We start from the raw sequence: 26,471 nt of genomic DNA on the forward strand, positions 1-26,471 counted from the left end.
GGAGTTCAAAGACCCCAAGTTAAGAACACATTACTTATTTTCACGACCCCGATATATCAAGAGTCACATGCTCTTCTAAGTCAGTCTAGGAACCCTAAGAATCCTTTAGTTTTTAATTAAAAAAAAAAAATTTTTTTTTAACGTTTATTTATTTTTGAGACAGAGAGAGAGCATGAACAGGGGAGGGGCAGAGAGAGAGGGAGACACAGAATCTGAAACAGGCTCCAGGCTCTGAGCTGTCAGCACAGAGCCCGATGCGGGGCTCGAACTCACGGACCGTGAGATCATGACCTGAGCCGAAGTTGGACGCTTAACCAACTGAGCCACCCAGGCGCCCCTAGTTTTTAATTTTTTAATAGGCTCCACACCCAACGTGGACTCAAACTCAACGACCCTGGGAACAAGAGTTGGATGCTCTACTGACTTGGTAGAGTACCAGGTGCCCCAAGAATCCTTTACTTCACACCAAGGTGGAAAGAAATCTAAATCTCTGCTATTTTCAGAGCGAAACCTTTCTTTAGGCTGATCTAAAGCCTGAGGTCCCTCCCAATCCCTCCCTACCTAATGAAAGCTATTTCCTGGGAAGGGCACAGAACCCCTAGCCCACCCTCCAATCAGTCATCCCGGCTGCAGAAAGACAAGACTTCATGGCCCCGGACCCAGCACTGGGAATTACCTTGACGTATGGCTGAAAGTAAGTCACTGCGGGCATCGCTCACAGGAGGCAAGGAGGACTTAGGCTTGGTGGCATCGGCAAGTGGTGGGGGTGCAACAGGCTGGTCATCCACACCACTGAAAGGGAGAGGAGGGGGCCCCGGAGGAGGGGGAGGAGGGGGAGGAGGAGGTGCGCCTATCACTGGTTGGGACAAGGGAGGTGGTGGCAGAGTCGGGTAGTCAGCTGCGGGCGGTGGGGGAGGAGGCGGAGGGGCAGCAAAATTGGGGTGAGGTGGGAAAGATGGGGGTGAAGGTGGTGGTGGGGTCCCCGGAGACCCAAATCCTCCAGGCGGTGGTGGGGGTGGAACGCCCATCACTGGAGGTGGAGGTGGAGGAGCAGGTGGTGGAGCAAACCCGGGTTTGGAGCCTGGAGGAGAGCCCAGAGGAGGCGCTGGTGGTGGATGGCTTGGGCTGACCACACTGGATCTTTTGGGTCCAGCTAAACCGGACCCTCTTTGGTTGCTGTCTGTGGGGCAGCTAAAAGGACACAGAAAGAGACCCATCATCACTCTCAGCATGTGAACATCCACCTCTAATTAAGCTTATATACGAGCCTAGGTTCATTTCAGTTGACTATTATTTCATTTTAACTCAAATAGAAAGAAAAACCTGAGAATGGTCAGAACAAACCAACACTGCAATGGGGCAGCCTGGTAATGTAATGAGCTTTCATCAACAGAGGAATATAAGCAGAAATTGAGAATAACTATTTGAAAGAAGTAGACTAGGATTCCTCTACCAGGTAAGGGTTAGCCAAGGTCATCTCTTAGGTCCTCCTCAAACCTTTCAGCTTTCCAAGGGAAGGCACCCTCCTGAACCCTCTTCTAGGAGGAAGAGTCTGTTTAATCCTAGAGCTGGGGACCAAGAAGGCATGCAAAAGAAATCTAAAACAACACCCACTCACTGGGCTCTATTCCTCAGGCTACTGTCATTCACCAGATCTTGTGAGGGCAGGAAACCCAAGCCAAGCTGACCAATCTGAGCAGGGTACAGATTTAGGCAAATGTACCTCCAGCGTTCATGTGGAAAAACCTGACAGGGATGAGGATCTGAGGGTCAGCAGAGATGGGAAATGAATGTGCCACTCATTTAACTCACACTGAATTGAAGCTAAGTAAAAAAAGTAAAAGATAAGTTGGTGATCTCTATCTGTTCCAGTATAGCTAAACAGTTAAGAATATAGGCTCTGCAGGCAGAATGACCTGCTTTCCAATCATGGCTCTGCTGTGCAACCTTAGGTAAGTTCACTGACCTCTTTGTGCCTTACCATTCACTCATCTGTAAAATGGGTACCTAGCTCAGGATGATTGTTGTGAGGATTAGGCAACATAGAAGGTGTTTGGCATAACGGCTGGCCCCTAACAAACACTTAAAAAAATGTTAATCATTTCTATTATCTAGACAGACTTCACTGAAGTTATTTTACTGGTCCTGGCCTGGATTTGGAACACACATTTTGTACTTAAAAAAAAAAAAAAAAAAAAAGTTGATTTACTCTGAGAGAGCGAGCGAGCACACGTGAGCAAGAGAGGGAGGGGCAAAGAAAGAGGAGAGAAAGAATCCCAAGCAGACTCTATGCTGTCTGCACAGAGCCCAACGTGGCACTTGATCTCACAAACCGGGAGATTATGACCTAACCCGAAACCAAGAGTCAGATACTTAACTGACTGAGCCACCTAGGCATCCCTCGTCGTCTTTTTTTTTTTTTTTTTTAAGATTTTATTATTTTTTTTCTTAAAAAAACTTTTTTTTAACATTTATTTATTTTTGAGAGACAGAGAGAGACAGAGCATGAGCATGGGAGGGGAAGAGAGAGGGGAGACACAGACTCTTAGCACAGAGCCTGACGTAGAGCTCAAACTCACAAACCGTGAGATCGTGACCTGAGCCGAAGTCAGACGCTTAACTGACAGAGCTACCCAGGTGCCCCAAGATTTTATTTTTTAAAGTAATCTCTATACCCAAGATGGGGCTCGAATTCACAACCCCGAGATCAAGAGTTGCATGCTCTACAGACTGAGCCTATTCAGGCACCCTAAGGAACACATATTTTGTTCTTGAGTATGTAACCACTCAAAGTAGACAGAAGAGATAGCATCATTTACCTGAATTCTACGGGTGGGGGAGGCAAGCTGTCCTCAGAGAAGGAAGGAGAAGGTGGAGAAGTGGAATCTGACTGCGGTGGTGGTGGGTAGCTGCTTCCATCCATATTTTCAACAGAGCCAATACTGCCATTCTGGTACACCAAGGTGGGCGGATACCTGACAATGAACCCAATGCCGAAACAGTCATTTAAAAAGTGTGACTGATACGCTCATGCTTTTTTAAGCAACTCCACCAAAATGCATTTGATACAAAAGCTATTAGGAAGAAAGAAAGAGTAAAATTCCACATAAAATTCTGAAATTTAATTTTAGGACTAAATTCTGGATTAAAATTTAGGACTAAATTCTATTGTTAAATGTCTCCCAACTCAGATAATCAAAACCATGCCGTTCCTTTCCCAGTGCTGGTTGGCTTTGGCAAACCAAGCAGTTGTTTTAAATTCTCTCCCAAATGTTAAGAGCAGCCTATACCCAAATCCCAAAGTCTGTCTTGGGGCAAAGGGCAAAGCCAAGCCCCAAGGCTAGTGAGCTGTAAACACGTGACTGGCACACAGCCTCATTTGGAGGTCAGCAAGCCTCTGGAGTACTCAAAGGCCAAGGAGGCATTTGATTGCAAAACCAAGCTGAGGACAAATGCAAGTTGCTGTGTGGTAGCTAGACTCGGTCTCCCTGCCAGGTCTCTTATCCAACACAACGAGCTGCCAATTTAAGTAAGGTGCTAGGGCCTGTGCCTCATGAAAACCTGTCCCCCAGAGCACTGGGCCTTGGGTGAACAACAAACCTCCAAATGAGCATAAATACACCAACTAGCAGCTAGCAAAATATGGTTGGTTCCGCTCCACCTCCCCCTTCTCTCCACCCCTGTTGGGTTCTAAAGAACTCATTGCAAACAGACTCCAGGAGAAGAGAGTTGAAGAGAACTAACAAATCAAATGATGCTCTGATGCAGAAAATCCCCAAAGCCCGGACCTCTGTAGGCTTGGCACATCTCTTTATAGGTTCCCCAACAAGCATATCCAGGTAGGCCAGCCATGTGGCCTGATCCCAAACTTCTTGGACAAGAGGAAAATGGGAGGCAAAGTCCTTGTTTTCACCAGCCCCATTCCACACCCACAAAAACAACAAAAAGCAAACACGTAATCGTTGGCATTCTGAACATGCAAGATTCTGGCCTTCGAGTCCCAGAACCTGAGACAAGGCCTGACTGAACAAGATGGGACCACGGAACAAAATGGCCCCTTTTACTTGGAGTTGAAGGTAAGAAAGGTGCCCTCAGGGCTGATCTCCCTGTAGAAAGGTTCATTTTTTCTCTCACCACCTTCATCACTCTTTAAAACAAATCTCTTAATCCAGGAAGAACAAGTGTCAGAAGCGTCAAGATTTTCAAAAGTCAAGATTTTCATGGTAGAGTTATTCCTAAAAGCAAGAACAACTCAACTCTTTCCTTTTATCATTCCTAGACACCCGGCATGGGCTGGCATCGTTCTCCGACAGCCAGGACGCAATGTATTTAGAGGAAAAACCAGGGCAACATTCATGCCAAGCAGTCGTGGTAACTTGGCTTTGAATGTCACACAGGTCGGACATCAGGATAAGCATCAAACCAAGCTCTAAAACCATTTTTTTCCTTTTAAACCTCCAGTGTGATTTGGTATTGGGAAATGGGTCAGACTGACATCTACTATTTCCCCATGGAGATATATAGCCTCAATACTGGCCAAGCGACCTTTCCCACACTGTCTCTGAGGTCTGCTTTCAGTCCCTTGGCCAGCCTCTCTCCCGAGACTGACAAAGGCTGACTGAAAAGTTGCTTTGGTGATGTGCACAAATCCTCTGCCTGGCCCTCTCCGCTCCTGTGAAATGCCCAGCCCTTAGGCATGACCTTCAAATCAAAGCTGTGGAGGCAAAGGGCTCCCAAGACCACTTTTCTTCTCTTTCCAGTCTTTTCTTTGAGGCCCACAGACATACTAGTGTCTGGCAGAGCAAGGGCACTAGAAGCCATGGGCTTTCTTTTCCAGACTACTACAGTCACTTCATTTAAACTGCTGCGTCTCTTGTTTATTTAGCAAATTTTAATCACCAGATGGATGCGCTTTAAGGTAGCTGATTAACAGTGGTATTGATCTATGCCACACGGCCAGACTTCAGAGGGGTGTGAAAGGGGTCACACCAGAGCTGTTAGGCTGTTGCCCCCAGGTCCCAGGCCCTTCAAAGAATGCTACCAATAGTACGAAAGCATCACATACCCAGAAGGCCCCAGCTTTTCTTTGGATTCCACAAATTCTTGTCCCATCTTCATTTTCTCCCACTCTTCCTTACGTGTCTTGATTTTACGTGGATTTACATTCCCTCGATTTGGATTATCTTTCTTTTCTTTCTATAAGGATAAGAAACAGAAAAGCCTTTGTAAAACATTTTCCAAAGTTCATTAAAATTCCACCAGGTTTCATGGATGCAAAGAGATGATTTGCCTGGACAACACACGGTAACTAGAGAATTTATAGAATTACTCGTTTGGGAATGACCTAGAGTCATCTAGTCCAAACCACCCCCCAAAGTCAAACACATTCACTCAATCCCACACTCAGACACCTCTACAGATAGGAAAATCACTACCTCTTTGGGTAGCTCATTGATGTTTCTGAGCAGCTCTAATTGTTAGGAGGTTAGTAAAAAAGCTATTTGTTACTCGCTCTGCCACAAAGGTCAGTCAACAGAGATGAGGAGTAATAACAGCCGTAAATATCTGGGACAGATATAAGGAAATAGTTAACAAAACAAAATAAAACAACCAAGGCAGAATTCCTCAGCCCGTGCAGCTGCACTAGCCCCTGGCACTCTCTTGGGCCTCCCGGCAGACATGCTAATGGGATTGTGAGGTTGCCACCGGTAGGTCATATGCTTACACGCATCACTGGAGGTCTAGGGGGAAGGGAGCACCTCCCAAAACTAAGTCTATGCCTTCACCCCACCCTACCGAACCAGTAGTGAAGGTGTTAAACTGTTCCTGTTTGTAAATCAAACACTGTAGGGCCCTGTGCTGATCTCTGAGAAATGAGCTGCAAAACTGGCGGGGAAGGGACTAGCCTAGCTTGAGTGTCCAGCAGAGTCAGGTGCAAATTGCAAGAGAAATAAATGGTGAATAGAAAAGTCAATTTCTAAAACTCAGCCTGAATATACTCAATTGTTAATAGCGCTAGGGGGAACAAACACATTTTTGGTGTGATTTATACTTTCATCTTGGTTGTGCTTGGAGTGGACACATTTTTTAAAGAGTTTCACCTGGCATCCAAGCAAGCAGCCACTTGGAATGATTACTTCATATAAGACTGGCTTCCTTTTTATCCCCCCTCCACAATCGTGCCTACTGATGTGTAGAACAGAGGCCCCTTTCCCCTCACCCTATGCTTTCTCTTCTCTTTCATGATATCCTTGGTGTCCTGCAGCATCTTCTCCTTCCAAAGATCAAAGAAGTACGAAGGGTCTGTGTAGAATTTGAGTGCCTCTTTCCCATCGTCCCTGGGATAGAAATGAAGACAAGTAGCTGTCAGTAGACAGATGAGCTCCCAACCAAATCCAATATTCCAAATACCTACCAGTTAGCAGTTTTTACACTGAGGAATCAAGAAGTCATTCAAATCGACTGCATATTTCCTCTTCCACACCAGCATTCCAATGCCCCCTGAATGGCGCCTCTTTATTTATCTGGCTTTTTAAGAAACTTAGCCTTACTTTCAATTCCTGATAGAGGAATTTGCATGGTCAGGGCAAGAATGGGCTAGAGCAGCAGGGATCCTGATTATTTCTAATGATCTGCATTGCTACAGACATCCCCCTGAGGACATCCTGATATCCTGGCACACCAGAGGGGATTTCTGCCATTGGTTCCCCTTCCCCCACCAATTCCCCAGCACTCTCTAGGAAGCATTAGTGGCTTCCCACCCACATGAAACCTATGCACATATGTGCAGGTTCACATGTGTACATTATGTATACATATATATACATGAAAGCATTTATGTGTGCAGCTGTTATTCCTCTGTAAAAACAGGTAACCACAGCAATCCACCTTCTTGCTCCCTTCTAGAATAGCTCAGCACCCCCCACCCAACCCCCCAACCACAAGGGGGCCCCAGTGAAAACACATGGCCAGCTGTTTTATAAGATTGAATTACCATCTTTTAGTGGCTGTGACAGAAGTACAGAGAGAGCTACTGAGTGTCCACGTAAGGGTTACCTGCCAGACTTGATGCTCCTGGTTGGAATCCTGCACTTTGGCATGACTAAGTCTCTCTCACTTTCTAAAAAGTATGTGCTAGGTAGGGGTGGACATTTATTTTAGCACTATTCTAAACTAAAAAGAATTAGAAAGGCAATTCCATTCCCTGGCCTCCAATCCTGTCACAACACACAGAAAGCATTTCCAAATCAAACACTAATGATTTTTATATTAAATCTTATTCTGAGTTAGCTACACCATTGCTCATTTCTGTTAGGCCAAATCTAGATAATTGAGAGGAGAATGATAACTAAGAAAATACCATTAACTGGAAAATAAACGTGTCTTAATATCATTTGTTTACCCTATCCTATCACACAAGCCCTTTGTCGTATGTCATACTCCCTTCAATATCAGGTGTACACTCCCTTCTTGCCCTGAAACCCCTCTGCCCAAATCCAACTTGATAAATGATGGAGGCTACAGAGTCAAATCTCTGCCCTGCTCTGCCAGCTAGCCCCCTTGAAAGCCAAGGTGCAAAGATAATTTTACGCAGTAATAATGCAGGATAGATGCTATGTACTTTTATCCTGTGTGAATAGCTACCATGCTCCTATTCCAGGCTCCCTGGATCAGGTGGGTGTCCTTGAGTTTCACACACACATTCTACTTTGCAGTATACCCATGTCTCACAGAAGACATCTGCCTCCAGCTATCTGTAATTACTTTTTACCTGTTCCAAAGATATTTATGGATACAAGCAAGATAAATATTCGCTTTCTGCCCCTGCTCAGTGGTTTTTTGCAGGATGATCACACTACAGACCACTGGAGGGGGGAAGGGCTTTAAGCTGTCTATAAGGCTACCTTCTTTCTCAAGTTTAGCTGCAGCAGCATAGGTCTTTGCAGAGGGGAGTGTCGAAAGGATGTTCTAAACAAAGTAAAGACACTCATTTGGAAGGATGCCAATTATTCCTTAAGCTCTGAAGGACCCTCAGGGCCCAGAGCAGCCAGTCCACAAAGCTAGCCCCACTAACACACCCAAACATCTGGTAATCTAGTGGTTTCTGAGTAAGTGGGAGCCTTGCTAGAATGCTGCCCCTGGGACGCATGCTCTAGGACTGCCTTGTAACAAAGTCCTTTTGGTTCTATAATAACTAAATTCCTTGGACAGAATCCAAGGTGGACCTGGCTTACACCAAATTAAACTCTGCAGCATGCAATGTTATGGCAAACTTTCAATACATATTATATTTACTATGAATTTCAGAAACCAAACAATAATAAGTGACAAGTGTTTATATGGTAAATATTAGCTTCTGCTGCCACAAACAACTCTGGGGTAGGTAGTAAGCTTTTTGACACAATCCTCTGATGTAAACATCTTTAAATAAAAAAACACTCTAGTGCTGTTAACCACAGGTTGAAAAAGGGAGGAACCAGCCAGGTTACCTGTAAGGGGTAAGATTGTTGAGAGGTGGAGGAGTATCACAGGTGTTATATGTTTCTAAGACAGGTACTGGGAGAGAGTTTCTGTCGAAAAGCTTCTGGTCTTGAATGGTAGAGCTTCTGAAGGCCTTTCGGGTGTTGATTCCTTGCAGTGACACTGAGAGAAGATGGAAGGCATTAGAAAATGGACGACAGGCTATTTGAGCAAACACTGAGTCACACCAGTCTGAGAGGCCTCAGCTGCTGCGTTTCTTGGCTGCGGCTGTCTGCAGCCAGGTTTTTTTTCCTCCCCCTCTGGGGAAGCCCCACAAGGCTGTCAGCAGCCCAGCCATTTCACGACTGAACAAAATGAGGCAACACAAAGGTTTACTATGTGGCCAGATCTAGCAGGCCTCTCCTTGGGAGGAATGAATCTTCCAAGTACTTTTATGGTAACAAAATACGACTGGGGGAGGGGGCATTTGAGCAAGAATTGGGGGAATGGGAGAGAGGGAGTGTGTGGGGGTGTGGTAGAGCTAAAAAGGTTTCTTTACACCACCCAGGCTTGTGTCATTTCAAAGCAGAACTCCATAGGTCTCTGTGATTTTTCCCTTTACTTTTTTATAAATCAGGAAAAAAAAACTCTAAGAAACTGCTCAGCAAAGCCTGCAAATGCTGAGCTCAGCTTCCTTACCTTCTTCTTCCTTGGGATCCAGCTGAGTGACTTTAACTTGTAGGCGGTCGACCCTCTCAGCAAGGGAGCTTACCCGAGAGGCAAAGGTATTTGCCTGAGTAAAGAGCTCTCCAACAATGTCCTCTGCATATTTACCTGAAAGAGCAAAGAAACCAAGTCACTAGTGCATAAAAATGACATAAATGGTTAGAAAAACTGGCTACTATAGATTTTACTCCCCACCTCCCCAACACACGCACACACCCCCTAAGATGGTTTGGGTTACATGCAGATGCTTGCTCTTCATAGATAGATAGAGAGATGCCCTCCATAGTTTGAGCAGTCTGCTTATGTTCTCTAATAGTCTTCTTGGCAAACTCTGAACAGTCACGAACTCAATGCAGGATGAATAATACCAAAAGGTGCAATACAAAAAATTAATCCTGGAAGAGCAGACAATATGTAGACATATGCCTACAGCCCTTACCCCCTTGCTGCTTGGTAAAAGCACCTTGTAAAATGGTTCTGGGAAACAGACTGGGAGTTACAAGGACCTTGTAGGTGTCTACCATTAACATGAAAAATAAGAAATTACATCCTCAATGGAGGCTCCAAAGTACATTCAACAACCATGATGAGTTGTGGTATCTTCGAGGGGCCTTGAACTTATCAACAATTCACAGCACAGACTTATAACTTCTTCTAAGGGGTGAGAAGGTTATCTTATGTTTTATAACATACAACTTTGGAAGTCTTTGCTTTAGGTTATAATCCTTCAAATTTACATCTCAAGGAAGAAGTGAAAAGCTGAAACTTTCAAGCCCTCCCTGAAAACCAACATACCAGTGGTCTCTTTCTGCAATATCTTATTTTTTTAGAAAAAGAAAAGAGTTCGTACTTTCAACCCTGGAATGCAAGGAGAATTTGCAGCCAAAGAAACCGAACAGCAATTTGACACTACCTCCATATTGTCATTCCAAGCCACAAAGCACATTCTTGCTAGGAATGAAAAGTGGTACATATGAATAAATATATCATCTGAGTTTCTTAACTTGCAAGGTGAAGGTAGGCAGAAGTCACTGTGCCCAACCAAAAAAACTATTGAGAACTATTTTAAGTAGGCTCTGATTCTTAGCTTTGAAACTACATGTATGCTTAGTCCACACTTGAGGGGAAAAATATTAGTCAAAAGGCCAAAACTGCACCTTCAGGGTGAACGAACTACAGCTCACCTTCCCAGTGTAACCTGGAGAGTAAGGATAAGACCAATCAACAGCATATTTTGAATTGCTGGTAAATTTAGTCGATAAGGAGTTTCTAATCAAGGAAGGGACAAGTCTTTGCATACTGAACGATTTTGTGATTTAAACAACCATGGGAAGCTCCTGGGCTCAAAGAACACAAATTGGCAGAGGATCCTATCTGATCCCTGTCCATAATACAGCTAAGTCCTATAAAGACCATACTGCATCATGCTCAACCAGGTAATGGAAAACTGATTGGAAAGCTAAAGCAGAGAAACATGCAGCATTATGTGTGGAAAATAGACCAGGCTCAAAAATATCTGTTAACCAGGGCACCTGGCTGGCTTAGTTGGTAGAGTATGCGACTCTTGATCTCGGGGTCATGAGTTCAAGACCATCTTGGGCATGGAGATTAGTTCAAACAAATCAAAACCTCAATCAATCAATCAATCAATCAGTCAACCAATGAGCTATTCTGGAGGAAAAGAAAACCCCAAATCAACCCACCCTTAGGTCACCAAGAGAGTACCCAGGATTTTCTGTTCCTCAGTGAAGGGAGTAGTGGTAACGTGAGTAGTGGCTGAATGTGGCACAGTGATTTTCAAGATAAAATCTTACCCCCAACATATAAACATGCTAACATTGAGAATGCTGTTTGAAGAGGGAGTGAGGTGGTGTGAAGGTTTCCCCACTGTCACATCATCCCCTCAGGCCCTGGGCCTACTCAGAACTACAAGATGATGTATGGAAAAAGCAGCAGACTTCAATCAGAAAAGTCTGGATTTAAGTCTCAGTTCTTTCTATTTATACCTGTGTACTCTTCAGCAAGTCACAATGTCTCAGCCTCAGTTTCCTCATCTGTAAAATGGGGATAACTGTATCAACCTTACTAAACTGTCATAGGATTAAACAAGCTAAAAATGTAAGTTGTTACAACGAAATTCTCCCTTATACTGCTCAACCACATCAGATGACTTTCAAGAGTGTATCTAAATATCCTATTTTACACTTACAAGGAATTTAAGATATAATTCCAGTCAGTAATATGATAGCCCCTATTCTTCAAGTACTAAAAACTACTCCAATCTCTGAAAACAGAAGTGCGATACTTATATACGAGAAAACCAAAGTGCCTTGTTCAGAGTTAAATTTCATTCAGATTACCAAGATACACCCATTATCACATCAGGACATTCATAATAGTTATCAAACACATTTTGCAAAAGAATCCAGAAGCAGTCTTTAATTTTTTTTTTTTTCCTTAGCAGAACTCTTCAAATGAAAGCCTATGTGGAAATGAACAGGTAAAACTGATTTTTAAAACTGTGAAGTTGCTCTTGTTGAAGTCTGAGTGGGAGTCTCGGAGCCCCCAGGGGCATGGCCCCAGTATGCTCAGAAAACCCAGTATCATAGCATGATTTGTTAATGACCCAAGTGGGGGTTCCATTCTACCAGGTGGTCAGGATACTAATGCAAAAGTGCAGGCTGGCTGGGCTGTGTCTATATCTCCTAAGATATGGCAACATAGTATGTGAAATGCCAATCTCCCTGCACTGAGGGAAAATAAAAATTCTGGATATGCTATCATGCAGCAATCCAAGGCTGTGGAATTTTTAATTTTGTGCCTTATCCACACCATAATCACACTTTGCCTACTAGGCCAAGAACTTCTGGCTACAGCACATGAGGACAAGGTCATGACTATGAAGTACATATGAACTTATTCCTGTGTCGCTCTCTGCTAGATGAAATACTAGTCATCTTTGGAGGCCTGGTGTGAATCTACCCTCTTCTAAGAAGCATTCCCTAACTCTCTCTCCCTATGCCCCCACACCATGCACCGAATCCCCATACAGAGTACTACTTCCTTCCCTGTGTTCTCTGTGCACTGACAGCATGGAATGGTGGAGAGAACACAGGCATACATCATTCAACAAACATTTACTGAGCTTCTACTGGGTGCCAGATTCTACACAAGATAAAACATTGGGGTTCAAGGATAAACAAGACATGATTTCTGCCTTCAGAGAACTTTTAATTTAGTATAAGAGATACAGAAAAGTTTCAACACAATGTGGCAAGTAATGATACAGCTCAGAGGAGCACTTAGTCCAACCTAGAAGAGATCCTTGACCTAGGCCTTGCAAGAGCAGCTGCAAGGATGGTGAGGGTACTCCAGGCAGGAAACAGCAAGGGCATCGCATGCAAGTATGAGAGTACGGTCTCTCTCACAAATACTATAAGTGATAAATCATTCTTCCTTCCTTTTCCCCCCTCTTTTCCTTCTTTCTCATTAAAAAAAAAACCTTTTAAAAAGATTATAAAATGGGAGGGGTGCCTGGGTGGCTCAGTCGGTTAGGCATGCGTCCGACTTCAGTTCAGATCATGATCTCATGGTTTGTGAGTTCAAGCCCTGCATCCCGCTCTGTGCTGACAGCTCAGAGCCTGGAGTCTGCTTCCGATTTTGTGTCTCCCTTTTTCTCTCTGCTCCTCCCCTTCTCATGCTCTCTCTTTCCTTCAAAAAGAAATATTAAAAATTTTTTTAATAAAATAAAAAATAAAAGGATTATAAAATGGGAGATGGATGGCAGAAAATGAGATTTGAAAGGAAGGCGGGTCTTGAAAAGTCTTGAATGCCAGGCCAAGAAACTTAAACAATTCCACAGTGAGGAACAGGGGAGATTTCTAACATTTGCACTCTTATGTACATACATATGTACGTACGTACGTATGTATGTATGTATACATTTATTTTTTGTTCATTCATTCATTCGAGTAGGGGAGCAGGGAAGGGGACAGGGAGAGGGAGAGAGAGAATCTTAAGCAGATTCCTCAGGGCTGGATCTCAACAGCTCAGGGTTCATTACCATAATCTGTGGGATCATGACGTAGGCCGAAACCAAGAGTTGGACATTTAATCGACTGAGCCACCCAGGCACCCTTGTACTCTTATTTTAAAAACACTTTTGGGGCACCTGGGTGGCTCAGATGGTTAAACATCTGACTCTTGATTTCGTCTCAGGTCGTGATCTCATGGTCATGAGATGGAGCTCTGTGTTAGGCTTCGTGATGAGTGTGGAGCCTGTTTGGGATTCTCTTTCTCTGCCCTTTCTCTGCTCTCTCTCAAAATAAACAGACATTAAAAAAACAAAAAACAAAAAACTTTTAAATTGCAAAAGTTAACACAGACTTAACTTTTAAAAAGTCAAATAATTCAGAATTATAAAAGTAAAAAGTGAAATTTGCATTTTGAGCAGACCACTCTGGCAGGGATACAAGTTTTAAGATTTGTAAGATCTTTAGGTTTATATATTTAAGAGGACTGATAGAGAAAGGGAGGCCAGAGGGAGGCTAAGGCAACAGTTAATTTTATTATTTTTTATTATGTTTGCTTATTTGTGAGAGAGAGAGACAAAGCACAAGTGGAGGAAGAGCAGAGAGAGAGACACACAAAATTCCAAGCAGGCTCCAGGCTCTGAGCTGTCAGTGCAGAGCAGGCCACAGGGCTCAAACCCATGAGCCGTGAGATCATGACCTGAGCCAAAGTCGGATGCCCAACCGACTAAGTAACCCAGGCGCCTCTATTTCTTTTTTTAACTTTATTTATTTAGAGAGAGAAAGGGAGAAAGGGAGAGAGAGAGCGAGCGAGCGAGCGAGCGAGAGAGCGCGAGCACGCACGCAGGGGTGGGGCAGAGAGAGAGAGGGAGACAGAATCCCAAGCAGGCTCCGCACTGTCCGCACAGAGCCTATTGTGGGGCTTGAACTTACAAACTGTGAGATCATGACCTGGGCCGAAGTCAGACACTTAACCCACTGAGCCACCCAGGCACCCCAAGGGAACAGTTTAGGTGAGAGTTAACGAAGGTCTAAACCAGGGTGGTGTTGGCAGAGACAGAGCAGAGAAATTCTTTGGAAATCTTAACTTTACCTCTTACTGGCTGTTGTCTCTCTAGGCAAGTTACTTTTCTGAGCTTTCATTTCTTCACCTGAAAAATGGGAATACCACCACCTACCCTCACAGGATCACTGAATAGATTAAATGAGATCATCTATGTCAAGATCCTATTAAAACCTGGCATAAAGTGGGCAATCAACAAATGTGAGTTCCCCTCTCATCGCCCTCTCCCCTTAAAAATTATTTATTTCTGTCTCCTCTGGTAGATTATAAGCTCCTATAAAGCAGAGACCTTTTTTCTTTAATTTATTTTTTACATTTATTTTTGAGAGACAGAGAGATACAGAGCATGAGCAGGGGAGGGGCAGAGAGAGAAGGAGACACAGAATCCAAAGCAGGCTCCAGGCTCCGAACTGTCAGCACAGAGTCCGATGTGGGGCTTGAACCCATGAACCGTGAGATCATGACCTGAGCCGAAGTCAGACGCTCAACTGACTGAGCCACCCAGGCGCCCCTGGCAGAGACCATTTCTTATTATCACTCTATTCCCTCAGCATCTGGCACATAAAATATGTTCAATACATGTTTATTGGATAAAAAAAAAAAAGGGTCAGTTAGCTCTACAATGTGAGGAAATCTTGTTTCTGTAGGTACAAACCAATCCTGGCCCTCAGATCAGCTTCCTCAAGATGGGAGTGGTCTGATCACAAGTGAGAGAGTGAGCAATGACATCCATCAACACTACCCTGGAAAAACACCTGAGAGAGAGCATAACTCCTGCTGAGTGAGAGTAAGAAGCATCATTAGCTAGATGTCCTTTGTCCTATGGAGAAGGAACCGGTGTGTGATTGACTTGCACCCATTTGGCCTTCTCAGGGTGACAGAAGCAGAAATGATGCTTTTAAGAAGCACTGAGGCTCTCTACAGCCTTCATGTGCTTCCTAGTCAGCTGCACTGCTACTGCACTGCTGTCAGTGTTCCTTTGTGTAAGACGGGCACTGGCAGGGTTTCGTTTCTTCGTGACGCCCCATCCAGGTTTCCCTAAGCCCTAGATCAACAGAGATGGCCTCTGGAGCTAGGAAAAGGCTTAGGAATCTCAGACCCCATACATCATATGGTCGCAGAACTCTGTCTCCTCAGGCCCCTGTTTTAAAGGCAGGGCCTGTTACTATCTGGGGGAATGCAGGCTTTCCTGATACCCCACAGCCTTCACTAAGGGTAGTAGTGATTCAATAGAAGGGGTGAATGTCTGAAAGAATTCATACCAAGATGCCTTTGCTAAGGAAGATCACTAAAATGGCAATTTGACGAAGGTTCTTTTGGGAGCTGGAGTGGCACTAAGACAAATGCAGAGCCTATCCAAGCGTCTGCCCTTCCCCTACCTCAGCTTCAAACAAAGTCAGCTTGATTCACAATGAAATCCAAACCATGCATGTACTCCACCCTAGGCAGTCTCATTCATTCTTGCCAATTAAAACAACAACAACAACAACAACAACAACAAAAATATCATTGAGCTGGCTTTCCCTCAACTCCAAAACAGACTGGGCTAACAACCATCTTCTTGCTAGAGAAGAATGGCTCCAGCCACACTTTGTGTCATTGTATGTTCACGCAGCTTGCAAAATTCCCAATACCCTAGAGACTGCAAAAGTAATTTGCACCCCGAACTTGGACCTGGGGGCTTGCAGCACAATTAAATGTGTACCGGGGTACACAAGTCAGCTAGAATCTGAGTGCATGTTTGCTTTACTCCTCTTTGGGAAGAAAAGTTGGGGGAGGGGGTGTAGGGTAGAGAAAGACTATTGGCACATTTGAGGCTTCAACAAAGTCAGCTACATTGAACAGCTCGTGCAATTATGGGCACATTCCCCAACCCAAGATACTGCTCTGTGAACCTCCCACTTTACACACAGAGAATTCTGCTCTGTCATTCCATCTGCAGTTTCTGCTGCAGCCCTTCCTGCCACCCTTCCCACAGATTTCTTTTGAAGCAGGTGGAGGGGGAGGTGGAGGGAACCTAGAGGGTGGTGGTAGATGAAGAAAAGGTTGAGGGGAAGAATTCTGTACCAAAAATGAACCTCTCTTTGGGGAGAGGGGGAGGGATACATTTTCGCATTACCTAGGGAAGGCAGATGGGGGAGAAATAGGAGCACGGGAGGAGAAGGAAACTAAATAAAGAGCACCAACGACCCCTGAGGGCAAAGCACAGGCTCTCTGCGGCACTCACTCAGGCTGCCCAGCTGTCGGATGACATTTGCCAGGGTGATGTTGGTCACGCATTCCAGCTCGCTTCTAACGCTAGGCAACGTCTGACGGCACAGGTGCCTTGGCTCGATGTTCCTCGTTACTAACGGCATGGTGGACCTGCTTCAGGCAATGTTCTGAATGATGAAAAACAACCTAAAAAAGAAATAACAGGAAAGTATTACTCAACCACAAATTCCAGGCACACTAGGGCTGTGTGAGTCTTTTTTTTCTTTTGTCTTGTTCTGATCTAAAACAGCTTTAAAAAAATCTCTCCCCCATCATTTCTTCTTTTTTAAGCTCCCCCCACCCCAATCTTTAAGGTTTGCTATTAGAAGGCTTGCCGGATCAGTTTAGAAATTCTGAACTAGTGACTGCTGGCTGAGTTACACAGGCAGCATAAAAACCTAAAAACCTTAAAATAACAACAACGCTCCAACCAACAAGAGTCTCCAGAGGCAAGGAGGCATGGTCAGAAAACAGTCCATTCAGCAGGCTCTGGATAGTACGGCCAGATCCTATCTTTGGTGTATCCATAATCAGGACAGATCAGATTCCAGATGATCAATTACAAGGATCAAAAAAGAGCTGCTGTCATCTGATCATCTCCACAACGGAAATTAAGTTGCCAATAGCAATTCCATTGATCTACATCAGGACATAACTTCTCCAGTTCTTCCCTGATGGATGACTGCTAATGTACAACTAAACGCTAGCTGCCAGTGTCTATTAACACTACTAAAGTTTAGTCTGTAAATTGACAGAATTAAAGAATATCAAGGAAAATTTTACACGTTCAATATGTCAAACATGATGCTAAAGCAAACTGTGCTATAAGATTCCCTAGTCCTTTCTCATCTACCCAAAAGCTCCCTTTCTCTCTCCTATTCGTATCCGGATCAACACACCTGGGCCAAAAGGCTCTTGAGCCGGCAGGAAGTGTCTGGAGCAGATCCGGAAACCTTCCAGTTACCGTTTCTTATCCTGTCAGCTGAGCCCCTTTCCCTAGGAAATCCCCACCACTTCAGGTTCATGCTGAGCTATTGTTTTAGAATTAGATTACCAAATTCCTAGCTTTACAAGGATAGGAGGAGGTTTTAGTCTCAACAAAATGGGTATGACTACAGCCAAGGCATACCAGGCTGTTCCTGTATCTTGTGAAACTAAAGAAATTTAAAACAGCCTAATGGTTTTCATGCTAGGGAAAATGCAAATTCACTTCAAATGAAAAGGTAAAGCATAAAGGTAACATACCCAAGTCCCCAGTATTCCCAATTCTTCATTTAATTAAAGAGAAAAAAAAAAAGGCAAAACAGGTTTACTTACATCAAATCTTAAAACACCAGCTCATCACCAAAAAAAGTTGATTGTGAATACAAAAAGCTAAGTATCACAAATCTTAAAAGTGAACCAACATATTGTCTGACCAAAAGAAAAAGGAAAAAAAAAAGCCCTTCAGGCTCAAAGGGGGAGTAGAACCCTTTGGAACAGACTGCTCCTTGTTATGGACATTCTGATCTACTAAGAGTAAAAATAAAACAGGAAGCCAGCAGCTTGGGGAACAAGATTTCCTGTCACCAACAGCAACAGCCCAAGAACCAAGAGAATCAGCTGTTTGCTCATAACTCTGAACCTCCCTTTAATAGTCACTGTGTGGCAGCTGTGCCTATCTTTGGGGTGCAGAGGTGTTTCCTGAATATTTGTCTACTGTCTAAGGAAATAATTTTCATTCCGTTCCTCTGCTAAATTCCCCTTTGACTCAACAGGTTTTCTAATCCAAACTCTGGACTCTCCCTTCCAGTTGAACTCCTCTTCTCTACATGGTGTAGAGGTACTAAGATGCAATCATTAGTAACTCACTGGTGAAAGAGTTTAGAACAAGAAAGGAGGCAGGAGGTTGCAAATGAAAGAACCTCACAGGGCTCTGTACACCATCCTCTGGATGCTCTTATACTCTCAAATTTCAAGCTTTCTGGAAGAATCTAATTCGATGGTACAGCCAGAGATGATTGAAAACAGCCACTGTGGCTCCCTCTATTAGCAATCATTTCAGTACTTGTTCCAGCTTCTCAGAGGAGCTAAAGCAGCCAGATCCCCTTGAAATTGTACATCAAATGTGGCCACTGACAAGGCATTCCAGATGTTCTCTCTGGACACCTAATGGAAACTGGATTCCAGATGGCTAGGTACATGTAGAACTGGGGGCCAGGAGGAGGTTCTTGTAACACCTTGGTACTTTAGAATTTATACTTTCCCAAGGGCCTTGAGTAAGCAGAACACAAATGGAGTCAACTCTCTGTCATGGGGGGGGGGGGGGGGGGATGGGATACAAGTTTCCAATAGCAAGATGGCTTCTTATCACTAAAAAAACCAGTTCCCACAACCAGCTAGAGAGTGTAGAGGTCACTTTTAGGCAAACAGGCTTGAGCAATGGAATGCAGAAACAGGGCCACAGTGACCACCTGGTTGAATACAGACAGACCCATCAGGTAACCCCCTCAAAATATCCGTAGGCCCTAAATGACCAATGGGCTACTTGCAACTAGGCACAGCTACCAAAAATGGGAGAATTCCATATGTCCCCATACCTCCTTCACCTTCCCTCTTTAAAAACAGCCTCTATACCTCTATACCTCATTACAGACAGCCTTCCCCTGGCTGTCCTCCCCACTGTTCCCCTATGGTGTATTCAATAAACTTCTATCTCCTTTGTTCTGCCTTGGGTGAATTCTTGTCACTGCCTGCACCATCAAGCTTCCACCCGATCAGTGATCATTTGGGGCCCTCATCTGATTGGGAGAGACACCCCATTTAGACACCACAGACAGTACTCAAGAAATGACAATATGTCAATATCTATCAAGACAAAACAAACAGAAAAGTAAATCTGCTACTAAAAAAACCCACTTAATATGTTTCAGAACCACCAATGAGAAACAAGATTCCCTGTTATATGGAATTACCTGAATCACTGTTCATTTTCCTTTTGGATAATCAAAGTTAATTATATTCTGGGGCACACCTGGGTGGCTCAGTCAGTTCGATGTCTGACTTCAGCTGATGATCTCATGGCTCGTGAGTTCGAGCCCTGAGTCGGGCTCTGTGCTGACAGCTTAGAGCCTGGATGGAGCCTGCTTCCAATTCTGTGTCTCCCTCTCTCTATGCCCCTCCCCTGCTCGTGGACTGTCTCCTTCTCTCTCTCTCTCAAAAATAAACAAGAACCTTAAAAAATTTTTTTTAAGCTAGTTATATTCACCATAAGAAGTATGGAATTATGCATGATCTGAAACACAACAGTAACTTTGTTAGGAAAAAAAAAAAAAAAAGCCTACATTCCAGTGAAGATAAACTTAGAAATGGGCAAAGACTCTCAAGGCTCTTGACTCAACTCAGCTTCAAGTTGTGCCATTCAAACCTACTAGGGTTAGTACCGTGACTCTGATAACCTTACTAGCTATGTGATCTTGGGCAATTTTCCTGGAGACATTAAGTAATGTAACATACATAAAATGTCTACTACAAGGCTAAATAAAAAGGTAGTTATTTTGTAGTCCATGGACCCTAGGAAAATCCTACTGTAAAATCAACTTTATGCATTGATAAATATTTTTAAACACCTTCAACTATAGACATATTATGTGGTAGAACGCAAAGATGAACGTAAAGATGAAACAAATGTAAAGACGAAACCCTGGACTTAAATGAAATTTACTGAGGTTTTTTTCCTCCAGAGGTTGCTCCCAGCCAGGCTTCTGGACCTCCTGAAGAACACACATTCTCTCTCTCTCCACTCTTTCACACTGAGTTCCTCATCTGATCCACAGAACAAAGAAAATGATTAGAGTGACTATTTTCTCAATTCTCCTCAAGACCGTACATAACTACTAGCACCATTCCAGATGCATTGGAGAAAAAGTTAATACATTATATACAATGGATGCCTAATGGCATTAGGGTTTAATTCTCTCATGGAAATCCAGTTGAGAAAGGCTCCTCTATCATCAGTAGTCATTTAGTGGAAAATCTGTGGAGTACTGGGTGTTGAGAAACCACCGTATTAAGGAAGTAACATGGCCAAATTTGCATTTTAGACAAGTCATTCTAACAGAAGCAAAGAAGTTATATTTGGGCAGGAGAAGGCTGGAGATAAACGGATCAGTTGGGACTCTTCACAGGTTAAGACAATGACAATAGAAATGGAGAGGCCCACTACAGCCAGCAAATATGAATGAGGACAGGTTGTAGGGGTAAGGCTAACTCTTCAGTCCTATTTGCTACTCTCTCAATAGGTTTGTACAGTTATACTCACAAAGTGATAAGACGTATGTCTCTTTTTAAAAGTATCATGAAAAGGGGTAGTAAACGCTAGTGTCAGTGACAGAAAAAAAGAGAAAGTGAAGAAAACCAAGAAAGTAGTGGTTCTTAGATGCCAAAAGAAGTTTTGGAGCCATGAAAGAGTGAATGACCTGTCTTCACAGAATCAATAAAGTTCTGGGGCACCTGGGTGGCTGAGTGGGCTAAGTGTCTTACACTTTTTTTTTTTAAACGTTTTATTATTTTTTTGAGAGACACAACAGAGTGCGAACAGGGAGGGGCAGAGAGAGAGACACACACAGAATCGGAAGCAGGCTCCAGGTTCTGAGCTGTCAGCACAGAGCCCGACGTGAGGCTCGAACTCACAAACTGCGAGATCATGACCTAAGCCAAAGTCCAACACTTAACCGACTCAGCCACCCAGGCTCCCCAAGCGTCTGACACTTGATTTCAGTTCAGGTCATGATCTCAGGGTCCTGAGATCGAGCCCTGGGTCGGGCTCTGCGCTGAGTATGGAGCCTGCCTAAGACTCTCCCTCTGTCCCTTTCCATTGCTCACACACATTCCCCCTCTCTCAAAAACAACAGCAAAACAAACAAAAAAATAAAGTTCTTTTTCAGTTATATTTTACTTTGATTAGGGAATTATATGCTATAATGATATTTGCTAATATGGGGTTTGAGAAGGTCTTACACCTTGGGAGATGTTACACAGGAGAGGACTGACCACTGCGGAGATAAAAGTTATAGAGAAACAGACTTCAGTTTAGTTAGCTCATTTTAATTAGAGCAGTCCTATATTAGAATGGGTTCTCTTCAGAGGTTATGAGTTCCCAGTACAGTCCTGTGGATGACCAGCTATCAGGAATGTTGCAGGAGACATTCTCAGACTGTAGGATGTTGATGTTGAGAGGTCAGATTACTTCTACAATGTCTTCTAAATCAAAGATGATAGATATAATTCTCACTCTGGGCTTCAGTTTCCTCATCTGCAAAATAAAAACTAAGCTAGATGATTTTTAAGAAGTTCTAAAATTTCTAGATTTGCTTCTAAGTTGCTATAACCTCCTTACTTGGCCAACATGGACTTGCATTCTGAACACAAGGCCTGAAGCAGGTCTAAGAACTGTAGAGAGGGATGGGTCATGGCTATGAATCAAACCCTCCTCCACATCTAGATTCATCTAGTTACCAGGACCTGCAGGATATAGAATGGTCCAAAGGACGTTTCAGACAGAGCCCCAAGGTTAAGTTATTTACATCCTGGGCGGCTCCCAGGCTGATCTGGGAGTTGGCTATCCAAGTAAGTCCAAAGGAAAAACTGGCTTTGGAACAGTTCCAGACATGCAGCCAGACTCAGTAGCAACCCCATCTTTACTCCTGGCTATTTTCAGCTTAAGGGACTTGAGAATGAGTCTGAGAACAAGTAAAAGACTTTAGGCATCCCTCCCTAGCCATGACCTGGCAGTATATGGACCAGTCTAGACTGTCAGTACCATGGCAGAATTCATGCTTTGAAATGGAGACTGGATGAGGTATTCTCTAAGGTCCCTTCAAACAGTAAGATTCTACAGGCCTATATATTAGAAGTTATCACAAAATACTTATATATAACATGTGGTCAGTATAAAGTCAAAAGGAAACTTTGATATCTACCCTACACTCTCACAACTCTGATTCCAACACCCTGAAGCAGAATTAGGGTGAGGTGAAAAAGACAGAGGGTGGAAGAAGGTCATAAAGGAAGGCTACATGTGAGGGAGAACACATTCATCTTTACCCCACTCTGAATTCCTGTTATTACCAGGACAGAAGACAAATTACTGCTCATTCTGGTAGTAATATTTATTACTAGCTATGTATTATAAATAAATATACAATGCTTCATTTAGAGCCAAGGTCACTGACAACACCTGCAGATTTCTATGGTTCCATCCCAAAACAAGTATATCTGAGCTATAGCAATAACCATAACAACAGAAATGCTTCTCAAGGCAGTTCCTCTTTGAAACATACCCCCAAAATGCTGATCAGCAGTAGCAGGGGATGAGAACATGTGGGGATGTTATATGTGTGACAATTAGGACTTCTGCTTTCACTTCAGCATTTCCCACTGTTCTACAGTTAACAGCAATTTGGATGGGGGCCTATGAGAAGAGCTTTACTTTGTAGACCAGTTTCCTCTTTCAAGAGACATATTTCTTGCATTCCACAGGGGTTCAAAATCCCAATTGAAAAGCCAAATAATCATTTGATTTCAAAACGATAGACAATACACAGCCTTACTGTAATCTAAATCTGTCTACAAAAATGTTTAAAGAAGTATGAATTTACTGTTGCATACAGCAGTCCTCACAACTATGCAACAACCACAAGGAAGAATGCCTCATTATAGACTTAAGCATCCACCCACTTCCTGTTGAAATACTGGGTGAGGCTGAACCTACAAATATAACTAGACTCTTTCTAAACACAAAGAATTACTGACAAATCAGTTTAGGTCACTAACGTCCAAGAGAGATAGCAAGACAGAAATGAAACTCCTTTGGTTGACAGAGAAAGTATCTGACTGGGAGAACCAAAAAAGTTATCTGTGATCCAAAACCAGGAAAAGTTTCCAATTTCCCAAAGTAATGACAAAGGTGATGAACCTACATTCAATAAACCTAAGGCTCCTTCTTGTCCTGATTTGGTTTTGGGCAAGTGGTCCAGGAAACAGGACTTCTAAACTCCAGTATTTTACTCCTTGAGCACACTATTGATCTATCAAGGACCATTCATACCTGGTAATTCCATAAATTTCTATTGCACTTTGGGGGCAATACCACCTTTTGTTCTTACCTTTATTACTCTTCAGGCTCTAATCATAGCTTTGCTCTTAAAGCTAAAACTGGGGGAAGTCACCTTCACCTCTAAAATTTTTTTTTCTAGTATAAACTATTCCACAGACAACTGCTTCTTTATTGGTGGAAATTAGGCTCTTTTAGTGTTGTCCATCTGGTTGTCCAAAAGAAAATACATTTAAACAGTAGACCTGGAACTTAGATTCTAGTTCTTAAATTTTGTTAATGTTTTATTTATTTTTGAGAGACATAGAGTGAGAAAGAGTGCAAGCAGGGAAGGGAAGATAACAGAAGATCTGAAGTGGACTATGTGCTGAGAGCAGCAAGCCCGATGTGGGGCTTGAATTCATGAACTGTAAGATCATGACCTGAGCAGATGTCAGATGCTCAACCAACTGAGCCACCCAGGCGCCCCTGGATTCTAGTTCTTAATCTAATGATGACTGGCAAATGGGGGGAGAATTTCAATTCACCCTTCTAGTTCAGCTTTGGGCTGCCCTAAAAAAAAAAAAAAATCTCAAAAGATGCTAATATAAAACTGAGATTTTGTTTGCAAAGTATTCTGATCTCCAAAGAAAAGATTTATTCACATAAAATATTTCTTGTATCTCCATCCTGGCCCAAGTTCCCTGTTATGTATCCACTTATAATATACAAGGTCTACAATGTTATCACTGATGACTTTCAGCTACAAACACAAAATTCATTTCACATTCCCAATCTAATGCCAATTTCTAGCAATACCCAATTCATCAAAATGGAATGGTTTGAAATACGCCAAACTATCCATCCATCTAAATGGGCTTACTTCTACTGACTGAATACATATAAATTATGAATGATTTTACTTAGAAATGGAGAAATCTTACCCCTGGTATTTGTAGGTACTCAAGTACCAGATTCCTTTCAGCTGTAGTCATTAATTCAGCATTGAATTCATACAGGAGTCTAGCATGAAAAACAACTAAGCTCCTCTGAAAAACAAACACCAACATACAAACCAAAACAAAACAAAGCATCAAACCTCAACAAATCAGTTCACAAGATTACTAGAAATATGCCACTAACTCACACAAGCCCCAACAAAGTATTCTTCACTTCTAAGAGCTTCCTTTTTTATTTTTCGCCAATGACAAAGTGATCTCCAGTTACTGGTGCCTAAAAACCTGAGATAAGAGGGTAGATACAAAATGCATTCCTCTCCAAATACCCAGGCTTGAGTACCTGTGAGTAAGCCAAAACCTGGGCATGTGCTACATATGGGAACACACAGTTGGTTGTTTTTTTTTTTTTTTTAATTTATTTTTCTTAACGATGGGTCATTCAGAGCCAACACACAGTTGGTTTTTATGGAAGAATGTCTAAATCCCACTTTACTATCTTACTCAAAGATAAAGTGGATGGGACTAAGTGCAACCTTTCTTTCTCGGTTCCTGCAAGTAGCAGTGAGTATTGCACTAGGTTAAGCTCCCTACAGACAGGTCACTGGCACAACCACTGGTGATTAGATACAGAGGTGGGTTTGAAAAAGAGGGAGAAAGGAGATATTCAGAGCCAAACCACACATCAGGCCCTGAGTCTCATTTCATCCTGCCAGCTGTCTAACCATTCATTTTAATCCCTATGATGCCTCACTTCATATTTCAAGCTTCTCTCTGGGATGGAAAGGCCAAAAAAGAAACTGACTTTACACAACTGAGAAAGGCCAGGGGGAAAAAGGTTGCAGAGCAACAACAAAAAAGGAGATTCAGCAAAATGTTTTGCTGACAGCTCAGGGCAACGTACAAACACACCGTGTGGTCATGGAGCAGGCAGAAGCAGCAGTCCTGGATGTGACTGTTAATATACCAACTTAAGTAAGGAGGGAGACCTAGCAATGACAACCGCATCTGAACACCAGGAAGTGGAATTATGGAGCAAACTGCAATTCCGTATCAACTGTTCTATTCTGCCAGCTGTAACAAGAATTCATTCCTGAAAAAGTGTCACACACTCATCTGTCACTAATAGCCAAGCCGCCAGCAACTAAGAGTCAGCAGCAAAGGGCAGCTGTACATCTACTTCCTCTCACAAGGTCTATTCACCACTCAAAATATGGGATTTATAAGGAAAAGTCCTTGAACAGAGGGAAAGTAAGTACCCATTCTTTTTTTTCTACCCTCAGTTTACTAAGCAGTTACCAAAGCCGTCAAAACCTAATAAGCAGTGGTGTAGAGTAGCAAGAGCATGGACAGTAAGAGGCAGAGGTGTGGGTTTCAATTCCCAACTGCCAAATTTTAGCTTTGGGACCTTGGCAAGCAGTATAATCTCTCAGTCTGTTTCCTAATCTGTTAAATTAGTATAATGATTCCTAATTTGTAAGGTTGTTATGACGAAAAATAAAATAATGCATGTGTAAAATGCTTAACACAGTACCTGGCACAAAACAATTATAGTAATAGTCCTAGTGATGGGTACCTGGCTGATTCGACGAGTAGAGCATGTGACTCTTGATCTCCAGTCAATGATAACGCTGGACACAGAGCTTACTTTAAAAAAAATAGTGATTTCTGTTGTAGTCATAGTAGTAGTAGTGGAAGTACGAGTTCCACACATATCTAGCATTTAACTATGTGCCAGGCACTGTTCTAAATGTTTTTTTTTTTTTTTAAGATGTAGTGACTTTAAACTTTTTTTTAAAGTTTATTTTTATTTATTTTGAGAGAGAGATAAAGCACGAGTTGGGGAGAGGCAGAGAGAGGAAAAAGAGAGAGAGAGGAAAAAGAGAGAGAGAGGAAAAAGAGAGAGAGAG

General features: G+C 42.9%; 1 protein-coding gene across 3 annotated transcripts in view; it reads right to left on the reverse strand.

Annotated features, from left to right (window-relative positions):
* WASF2 (WASP family member 2) overlaps positions 1 to 26,471 on the reverse strand; it is a 74,939-nt gene that overhangs the window by 4,848 nt on the left and 43,620 nt on the right. For 2 of the 3 annotated variants that reach the window (XM_040466381.1, XM_040466392.1), the window contains exons 2-8: positions 16,508 to 16,680; positions 9,160 to 9,294; positions 8,490 to 8,643; positions 6,221 to 6,338; positions 5,066 to 5,196; positions 2,820 to 2,975; positions 677 to 1,191 (exon numbers count right to left, since the gene is read on the reverse strand). In XM_040466381.1, coding sequence (XP_040322315.1) covers positions 677 to 1,191; positions 2,820 to 2,975; positions 5,066 to 5,196; positions 6,221 to 6,338; positions 8,490 to 8,643; positions 9,160 to 9,294; positions 16,508 to 16,637 — 1,339 coding nt within the window. In that variant the 5' untranslated portion in view covers positions 16,638 to 16,680. Of the gene's footprint in view, positions 1 to 676; positions 1,192 to 2,819; positions 2,976 to 5,065; positions 5,197 to 6,220; positions 6,339 to 8,489; positions 8,644 to 9,159; positions 9,295 to 16,507; positions 16,681 to 17,850; positions 17,966 to 26,471 lie in introns of those variants that run through there. The other variant, XM_040466388.1, reaches the window with a different exon arrangement.

This window comes from Herpailurus yagouaroundi, unplaced genomic scaffold (genome assembly GCF_014898765.1).
Source record: "Herpailurus yagouaroundi ecotype Mexico unplaced genomic scaffold, PumYag 77, whole genome shotgun sequence".
In the NCBI taxonomy this organism is placed as follows: Eukaryota; Metazoa; Chordata; class Mammalia; order Carnivora; family Felidae; genus Herpailurus; species Herpailurus yagouaroundi.